The sequence below is a fragment of the Poecilia reticulata genome, linkage group LG9, assembly GCF_000633615.1.
Source record: "Poecilia reticulata strain Guanapo linkage group LG9, Guppy_female_1.0+MT, whole genome shotgun sequence".
Taxonomy (NCBI): Eukaryota; Metazoa; Chordata; class Actinopteri; order Cyprinodontiformes; family Poeciliidae; genus Poecilia; species Poecilia reticulata.
The window spans coordinates 3,404,434-3,414,232 of NC_024339.1; the positions used below are offsets into that span (position 1 = coordinate 3,404,434).

Below are 9,799 nucleotides of genomic sequence, written 5' to 3' on the forward strand. Positions count from 1 at the left end.
CCGGGCGACGTCTGAGCCGGCATGTCGTGCTTATTTGTGTCTCTCATGGTATGAGGTAGGCTATATAGCTCAAAGGGTCTTGCCTAAGGACCCACACTGACAGCTCAATGTCACCGTTGTAGCTTTTTGCCCCAGCCCCCAGCCTGGCCTCGAACCYGGGTCTCCCGGGTGGAAGACTGGTGACTTACCTATTGAGCTATACAGTCAGCTGCCATCTCTCGCCATCTGAACTCTGTTCACAGTATGGTACCTAGACAGTAATAATAGCTTAGGATTGTCATGATTGATGACGGTTGATTAGTGGAGGACCCAAAAGCAGAACAAAGGAGAAGTGGAGTTGATGATGAAGTATTTAGTGAAAAAATTATGAAAAATAAACTTACAAAATATTTCACAGAAAGCCAGGACTAAATGCAAAACATAATCCAAGGAAACACAAACTGAAAACCTTAAGGACATACAAGGATTACAGAGAAGAAACGGAGAAGAAACAACAGAGACCATAAAGGAAAGACTGAAAGAGAGGAGCTTAAGTACTGGGACGGTGATTGCTGAGACAAAGGAACCAGACTGATTGGTAAACAGGTGTGAGGAGAGAGAGAAGAAAGGCAGACAGAGGACACGGGGAGCGAGAGAGACACAGTGGGCAATGAAGAGTACAGAGGGGAACAGAAATAAATCTGATACTAAAGAACAGCTAGACTGAAGAACATCACAGAACTAGAGTAACTAACAAAGAATAACTATAAACAGTAAACAAACATAACTGGAATAACGGAAGTTAAGTAAAACAGAAACATGACAGATCTAATAAAAAGAAAAAACTACCACAGAACAATGATGAAACTAGAATGCCTACAAAAGAACTAGACCAAAGTGAAACAAATCACAGCTGATCTAAATTAAAGAGAAACTAAGAAACACAGAAGCAAACAAAACCCAAAACCAAAGATAAACAACCCCAGATCCTGACAAGGATGATCAGTTTAAATGTCTGTATTATGTTTCATAAGAGTGTGAACCCATTAAGTGTTATTTTCAATTATATTACTTTTTATTTAATTTTACTTGAATGTTCCTTCAAGCTAAGGTACAGGTAACTTTAGATGCTAAAGTCATTTTATGGTTCCCACATTCTAAAACATAGCTTGTCTACCAGCATAGTCCACCACAGTGGCTCCATGATGTTCATAAACATTTAATTTTATTTACAATGTTTCAGACTTAAATGAGATTGTGTAAACAGCTAAACACTGGATTTTTGTGGACCACTTAAGACGTTATTTTGTGAGTAGCAACACGCTCCCAACCTGCCATTTTACTACTCTGACTAAATGATCAATGTGGGATGAACAGATGAAGAATACATTTTCATAAAGGGTTAATGATTTCTATTTCAGTCTTAATTTAATAAAACACTTCTTTGCAAAATGTTTTTTTTTCTCTCATTTCTGGTATTGCTATATAACAAACATATTTTGGTATAAATTAACCTGAATTAGACAAACTAATTAATACATGCCAATTTCTTCATTTAATCAATCTGGATTCTCAATATTGTCAATTCATACTGAATTACATAATTGCATCATTTTAATGATACTATTTTGACAGTTTATACTTCTAGTAGTTTTAGTTTAATCATTTCAGCTTTTTCTCAGTAGTTTTAGTTGCGTGTGTAACTAGCTCAGTGAGTTGGCTGAATAAAATATTTTAACTGTAAAGTTTAATTCATTTTGCTAATAAACTCTTGTATATATGAGAGAAGTTGTCTGTGTTTATTCCATGTTCAGATAATGCCGGATCTGGACTTATACCTTCCTTTATTGTCCTAAAAACTAAGCATAAAACCTAGGAGTAAAAACAGAATGAGAACATGAAGTTCTCATTGTGGAGATAACATGATGAGAAAAAGTGGTCAGTTCCCTGCAGTCTGAACCTATACGGTCATAACTTCAAACTTATCACAAGAAAAGCAAAGCCACTCTAACAAATTATTAGCTCATCAGAAAGGAAAATATATTTCAATAACATCCTATTTACAGTCCTGCTCACCATTATTGGTACCCGTGAAGTTTAAGTACATATAATGGAATATTTACTGAAGGAAATTCATCAAGTGAAACAGCATTTTACTGCTGATAGCATGTGTTTGATGCAAAACAGCAAATGATAAAAAGCATTTAAACAGGTAAACATTATGAGGAAAACAAAGAAAAACATAATTTTTATCATGCCAATGCCAATTGCACCCTTTGCTGCAAATCAGTATGAAAACCCACTTTGGCTCACCTGTTGCAAATCACACATAAAGATCACTTGTGATGGACTGCCTCCACACATGTGACATGAATTAACCAATGAATGATCATGTTGGTGCTTTAAAAGCCACCTGTTGGTTCATCTCTACATGTGACAATGGTAAAGACAAAGGAGCTGTCTGAGGACATCAGAAATGCTATTATTTGCAAGCACAAGACCTCCAAAGGGTATAAAGCCATTGNAGCCATTGCCAAAGACCTTGGTGTCCCTGTTTCAGCGGTGCGTAATGTTAAGAAGTTTTCCTGGCATGGAATGATCAAGAACCTCCCTGGACGTGGGGGGAAGAGAAAAATTGATGACAAAAGTCTTCGACGGTTGGTGTGAATGGTGGAAAAACCACCACATCTAACACCTAAAGACCAACCTGGAGCAGTCTGCTGTGATTGTTTCAACAAGTACCACACGCTGCACACTAAACAAAGTGGGGCTTTATGAGCGGAGGCCAAGGAAGACTTCATTGCTGAAGAAAAGACATTAAAAAGAACGTTGGATCTTCGCAAAAGAGAACCTGGACAAACCTCAATCCTTCTGGGACAACTTTTTTATGGACAGATGAAACAAAAGTGGAGCTTTTTGGTAATTCACACAAACAATATGCTTACAAATGGCGCAATGAAGCCTTTAAAGAAAAGAACACCATAGCAACAGTCAAGCATGGTATAGGATCCATAATGCTGTGAGGCTACTTTGCGGCATCTGGTACTGGAGGCCTTGACCGTATCACAGGCATCATGAAATCAGAATATTACAAGCAGTTCTAGAGCGAAATGTCTTGCCCAATGTAAGGAAACTTGGTTTGTGGTGAAGATCCTGGGTCCTCCAGTAAGATAACGATCCAAAGCACACAGGCCTGGTTCAAAGGGGAAAAAATAGACTGTTTTAAAATGGCCAGCAATGAGTCCTGATCTCAATCCAATTGAAAATCTTTGGGTGGAGCTGAAATCTACCATTGGAGAAAGGAACCATACAAATGTACAAGAGCTTGAGCATATTGCAAAAGAAGTGTGGGAGAAAATGCCACCTGAGAAGTGCAAGAAGCTTATAGATGAATATAAGAAACGTTTGGAGGCTGTCAGTGCTGCCAAAGGCTGTGCAACCAAATATTAAGGAGGGGTGTCAATATTAGTGCACATGCTGGTTTTCTGTTTTGTCTTTTGGAATTAAAATATTTATGTTGAAATGGTAATTGTCTTTGTAAAATTACTTTGGACCTCAAATTGAAAGATCCTGCTGATATAAGTTTTGAACATTTCCATTTTTTTCTGAAGATATTCACTCAGCTATGCGAATCATGAAGGGGTGCCAATAATGGTGAGCAGGACTGTATAACTTCAGAAAARAAATYTGATATCAGGTAAAATTGAATGAGAAAAGCTTGTTTACGTCTCTATTCTAATTCACCCTAAAGCTGTTATATCATCCATTGCGACCATTCAGGTTCTTCAACATCTAACTCATACATTCAGTTCTATAGACCTTGCTTTGTGCAGTGGTAATCAGTCATGTTGTAGCTGATTGGGTATATATCTAAACTGCTTCACAAAGTCAAGAACATGAAATTAGCCAAAATCTTGTCATACCATGTTCAAAGAGTTTCTTTCCATAACTGTAAAACTACAACCATCAATTGCAAACTCTACACTTGACAGAATGCAGTCCGGCAAGTATCAGTCTCCTGGCAAATACCAAGTCTAAACTAGTTCATTAGATTTACCAGGGAGAGAATTACGACACATCTTGAGAAAAAATCTCCCTGCTCTAGAGTAAAATGACGGCATAAGTTACACTTTTGCATTCAGCACTTAATGTAATGTAACGTAAGTGGATGGATTTAGCTGCTTGGCCATGGAAACCTATTCCATAAAAACCTCTGCACATTTCTTCAGCTAATCTAAAGGCCACATGAAGCTTTATTATGTGCATCTAGTGAATCTGCAACTTGGAGACTTCTGCTTAATATGTTCCTCACTATATATCTCACTCCACTCTGTAAGCAGAGTGAGCAGGCATACAAATTTGTTACTGAGTTACTGTCATTCCCAGTCACTTCCATTTTCTTATAATTAACAGATGTATGTGGAATACTTAGATGCAAGAACATTTCATGTATTGGGCCTCCAGCCAAGAAAGACTGAACTACAAAGAGCACAGACACTCAGATAAAAACTCTGAAATACCCCAATCCATTGCATGAACCCATTTTCAGTTTCTAAAGAGAAGGATGTCACAGCAAACATGACCATATGACTTGGTAAAAAAAAACAACCTCTGAACCACATCAAGTTTTATTGGGTTTTTTTCCCACAGACCCCACAGACTGCATCAGTGAGGACACTCACCTGAAACCCTGTTTGTGAAAGGAAGACTGCCTATTCAAAGAAACCTTGCATCCAAAATTGATGCCTGTAGTTTACTAAAATGCCACACGGGAGTCAAGTTTTGACTACAACAATTGTACAATATTTGTTTAGGGCAATACAACTAGTAATTTAGATAAAAATTACTAAGTTGAACCATGACTCAATTATTAAGAAAATAGCCAAATTGTTCAGTCTCAGTATTCATAAATACCTGTGTGATAAGGCAATAGATGAATGCATAAGTTCATCACTGGCGTTATCTGAACAGCAAGATGCTACACAGGTATATGAAATAAAATACAAACAGCTTCTCTCAAATATACAAGTGCTATTAACCAAACAAATTAAACTTTACAATTAAAACATTTTAATCAACAAACTTGATTAAAATAAAGTAACTTAAGGTACAACAGTAAAAATATCAAAATAGAACCAATAAAATAATGCAATGATGTTACAGCTTACAATTCATATGAATTTTAAGTAGCTACTGAAAAAACAGATGAGGAATTTGCAGTGTTAAATAATTTTGGCTAATTCAGACAAGCATGTTTTGGCTCACCAAAACATGCTGTATGTCCTTCACACAGCAACCCCAGAAATATGGAACAAATAAAACATCTTAATACTATAGTATAATCTAAAGTATGTGTGTTATCCACTGTCCAATATGAATAATAATCAATTTTATTTTTAAAGCCTTTTATATTATCTTCAATTGAAATCTCCAAGGGCTCATTCACACACTGATGATGGCAAGCTACTGGATTGTAGCTACAGCTGCTCTGTCATCAGCCTTTTCAACCAACACTAGCAGCCGGCAAGGTGGGTGAAGTTCTTGCCCAGGATCACAAACGACGAGGGCGGGCAGACTGAGAATTGAACTGGCCATCCAACGATTGCAGGGCGAACTCCCACCACCGCCATTAAACATGTGTGCTTAATCAACACTTAAACTGATTATCCTGTGCTATTATTTATTTTGAGGATCCCTCTATTTAAGTCTGATATAATTTAATTTTGTTATTTCTGCACAGAGCACAACCTACTGTGAATAGAGTTCCAGTAGACAATATGAGTGTAGTTGTTTAGCTGGCTATGTTCGTGTTGGGAACTGAGTTAGTAGCTCAGCTAACAGCTTGCAGGGTTGTCAGTTGGAACATGTTAGCTAGAACGGGGGCACATTAGGTCTGGTCAGCGTGGCATTAGTGCTTGGGCAGGGGTTTGTTTTGTCTTAGAGGCTGGTGGTGAAAACAGCTATGGTCACAAACAGAATATTTAGCAACAGTTATGCATGGTTAGCATAAGTCACCTTGGAAATATGGGACATCTTCTTACCTTTGGTTTGCCCAGCATCAGTGGCACATGAGTGGCCGGTAGCCAAACTTGGTGAAACTCCATCTAACAGTGGAGATGAAGAGGCTGGCAGCCAGCGTTGATTACCAATGGCCTCCTGGGGAACCTGTAATTCCAAGGTTTCTTCTGCAGAATTCTACATAAACCAAAAGTGCTGCAAAGAGAACGATTGTTGTCTTAGTCCTGTGTTTTAATCTCCTCATGATCAGAGTTTCTTTGATGAAACTTCTCTTCTTTTCGTTGAATAGGTTAATAAAGTTTATTGTTTAAACAATGTTATTCAAGCCTCCTGTATTCATGGCTAAAGGTTCAACACAGCAGCCTGTATGTATTGATGCTGGATTTTCTTCAATTGTTGCCATGAAAGTCATTGGAAGACTTATTAATATACATGGTTGAGCCAACATTTTTGGTATTATGAGTGTGTAAAACATGTGGCCCAAGCATAGAACCTGTGGTACTCAATACACATTCTGTGTGATCTTCTTTAACATATACATCATCAGTACTTGGCCACACTGTTATATAACAGTTAAAGTTAAATAACCACTGTTTTAATCAGTTGCATTTAGAAAGGTATTGACTTTAAAAATTGGTTAAATTAAACTGCCAAATTGTCAAACCATGAAATGATTTGATAGTTTAAAGTTTATGGTTTAGATAATAGAAATGAGACTGAAAAGAAAAACTGGGGTGCATAACAATCCAGTGAAAAATGGATTGGTCCATTTTTCACTGGACCAATCCATTGGTTTAAGTATAATGATCATTATACTTAAAATCATGATCATGAGCCTTGGCCTTCATGAGAACCAAGGTTTCAATAAAGCAGTTTTATTTGATTTCTAAATTAGACATGTACTTTTTCTGTTACTGATGTGACAAAGTTGACAGAAAAAGCTACAGCTTGAACATGCTCACTGAAAAGACCAAACCTTATTTGAACATCTGTAGACATCGACATGTTTTGATAATACAAGTTCATAAAAGGTGTACTATCCTGATCCTCCCTCCTCCAGGTGCCCTGTCTCAGTTGTCAGACAGTGGTCAGACTCTGAGTGAAGACAGCGGTGTAGATATAGGAGAGACCAGCGGTCTTACTAAGGATGGCAGCCCAAGACCAACCAAAAATAAGCAGAGCCATCTGGAACTGCAAGGGGCCCACATGCCTCCTACAGGGGCCACAAGACAAGTAAGGCTGTCATCATTCAAGTTTATTTGTATAGCACATATCAGGAAAAAGGCAGTTAAAAGTGCTTCACATCATAAAAACACACACAAAATACAAAGTTATAGAGCACAGACAACAATTTTCAAGTGGCTTCGTTACACATCAAAATGTTGATTTATAAATGTTTCAAAAGCAACTCTAAACAGGTGGGTTTTTAGTCTTCATTTAAAATAACTCAGTGTTTCAGCTGTTTTACAATTTTCCAGAAGTTTGTTCCCAATTTGTGGAGCATTGAAGCTGAATGCTGCTTCTCCATGTTTGGTTCTGGTTCTGGTTCTGGAAATGCAGAGCAGAACTGAGGTAGAAGAGTAGATTTACTTAAATGTTTCTGCTGTGTTGACTGTGAAAGAATGTTTTGGGATAGTAGCTGTTTGGCTAAGTGAGTCAATGGATAAAGTACTTTCAAAGATAACAAATGATCAGACAGTGTGACATCAGTTACAGAGGCATTGGAAATAATCACTGCCTTACTGATAACCAGGTCCAGTGTGTGTCCTTGAGTGTGTTGCTTGTTTTTTATATCATACTTCAGTCAGATGTTATTAGTTTAGTTTTATTACAGGAAATGATCTATGTATTCTGTTTATTATAAGGGAAGTGTGATGGGAAAAGAACATTAATGTAGAACAAAATCTCATCACACAAACTATTTTAGAAATCAAGGGAAAGGTAATAATAATAATAATAATAATAATAATAATAATAATAATAATAATAATAATAATAATAATGGAGAAGAAAGGAAAAGGCAGAAGAGTAGCTACTTCTTTGGCAATAAAAGACATTTAGACAATGTGATTTGTAAAATTTTACTATCACTAGCATTTAATTTTGAATTAATTTTGAAGATGCTGCATTCTCCAACTAAAAACATACCAAAATGTTTACACAAAAATGGATGGATAAAAATGGAAAGTCAGCTTTTGACTGTCACCGGACAACAGATTAGTTCAGACTATAGAAAACAGTTTATTAGGCTCTGGCTCACAGTTATGGAAAAAGAAAAATTTTCATAAGAGTCCATCCCTTTATTCTACAGCTTGTAGAAGTACCATTAGCAGCAGTAGTTGTTAATAATTATATTCTACGTGAAGACAGGTGATGAATCTGAGGTTTGGTTTTAGACTGCTGCGTTCAGCATTTCTGTTTATTGTAAGTTTTATTTTAGTGATCCGGACAAGTACTGTCTGTTTTGTACTGCCGGGGGTCAGACGCAGGTGCAAAGACAATGTCTGGCACCCAATCTTTGACCTCAGAAATGATTGGACAGTGCTCTGGGGAATCAGAGTCAGGTGGTGTTGTTTTTGGAACACTAAGATAAGTAATTGTATCCAAGAAACATGCTTTTTGGGAGCTCAGGAGAGAAGTACCCAGCAAAAGGTGACTATCCAATTTCACAGTAAAGTTAAGAATCATCAGTTCAGGTTACAACATTTCTGATGAGCTGTCCTGGCCTTGATAAGATGATGCCTTTGATAAAGAGTCTTGGTTCCCCGTAGGCGCTGAAGTATTGTTGGGAGGTGTGGAGCCGTCCTGGCCTTGATGATGTTCCTAATCCTCAAAGCGTTTCTGTTTTCATGGACCCAGGCTTAACATTAAAATCCAGTTTTACTTTTCTCCCTTGGAACACCATTTCTCCTGTGAAACCCTTTTTATTTACTCAGCATCAAACACATTAATACACTTTAAGCCTTCATGAACAAAGTCACAAAGATAAAATGCTATGCTGAATTATACAATAGCAATATGTCATAATGATCACATATCTCTGCCTGCAGACAGTTCAAACAAATCTGAAATATTCAAAGTAGGATGAACTGCTTCCACTCATTTGAACACACTACTGGGACCAAATTTAAAATTTCATTAGTAAACATCAGCAGGCAAATGATGTACCACAGAGCATCTCCTGCTTACCTGTCTTCACCTTGTTTCCCAGCAGACAAGCTCACCTATTTCAGCACTCAACACTGCCCTAGTCAGAGTGATGAAAAATTCCAACACGTTGGGAATTGCTATAGAGGGAGGAGCGAATACAAGGCAACCTTTGCCACGCATTGTGACCATTCAGGTAAGACGGCAAAAATAATTAGTACTGATTAAGAGTTTCAGCCATGATTTTATCTAGCATATTTTGGTTTAATAAGAGACAAACAAAGTTGGGACAATTTAACAGTACAAAATAATCTCCACCATCTCTCTGCTTCAGTAAGCTTTTCTATTATTACTGTATTTTCCGCACTATAAGGCTCACCTAAAAACCTTCAATTTCCTCAAAAGCTGACAGTGCGCCTTATTATCCGGTGCGCTTTATATATGAACCAATATTGAGCCACAACAGGTCTAGCAACTAAGGTAAGCAGCCGCCGACTTCATTTTCGCCTGTAGAAGAAGAAGCGCGCGGTGCATGCTGGGATAGTTGTCAGAATGCTGGGTTGTTAATAAAGTTTGACTGACCTATCTACCTACCGACCTGATCAGGTCGTCTGCAGGTCATTTAGCATCACGTTCTCCACCAACATGCTGTGCG

General features: G+C 37.6%; 2 protein-coding genes across 3 annotated transcripts in view; one reads left to right on the top strand and one right to left on the bottom strand.

The window, feature by feature from the left end:
* The window catches only part of zbtb26 (zinc finger and BTB domain containing 26), a 1,115,122-nt gene that overhangs the window by 178,919 nt on the left and 926,404 nt on the right, over positions 1–9,799 (bottom strand). The gene's annotated exons all lie outside the window — the stretch shown is intronic.
* LOC103469622 (whirlin-like) overlaps positions 1–9,799 on the top strand; it is a 64,517-nt gene that overhangs the window by 52,939 nt on the left and 1,779 nt on the right. Inside the window, exons 10-11 of one of the 2 annotated variants that reach the window (XM_008417413.2) lie at positions 7,058–7,230; positions 9,209–9,340. In XM_008417413.2, coding sequence (XP_008415635.1) covers positions 7,058–7,230; positions 9,209–9,340 — 305 coding nt within the window. The remainder of the gene's footprint in view (positions 1–7,057; positions 7,231–9,208; positions 9,341–9,799) is intronic. The other variant, XM_008417414.2, reaches the window with a different exon arrangement.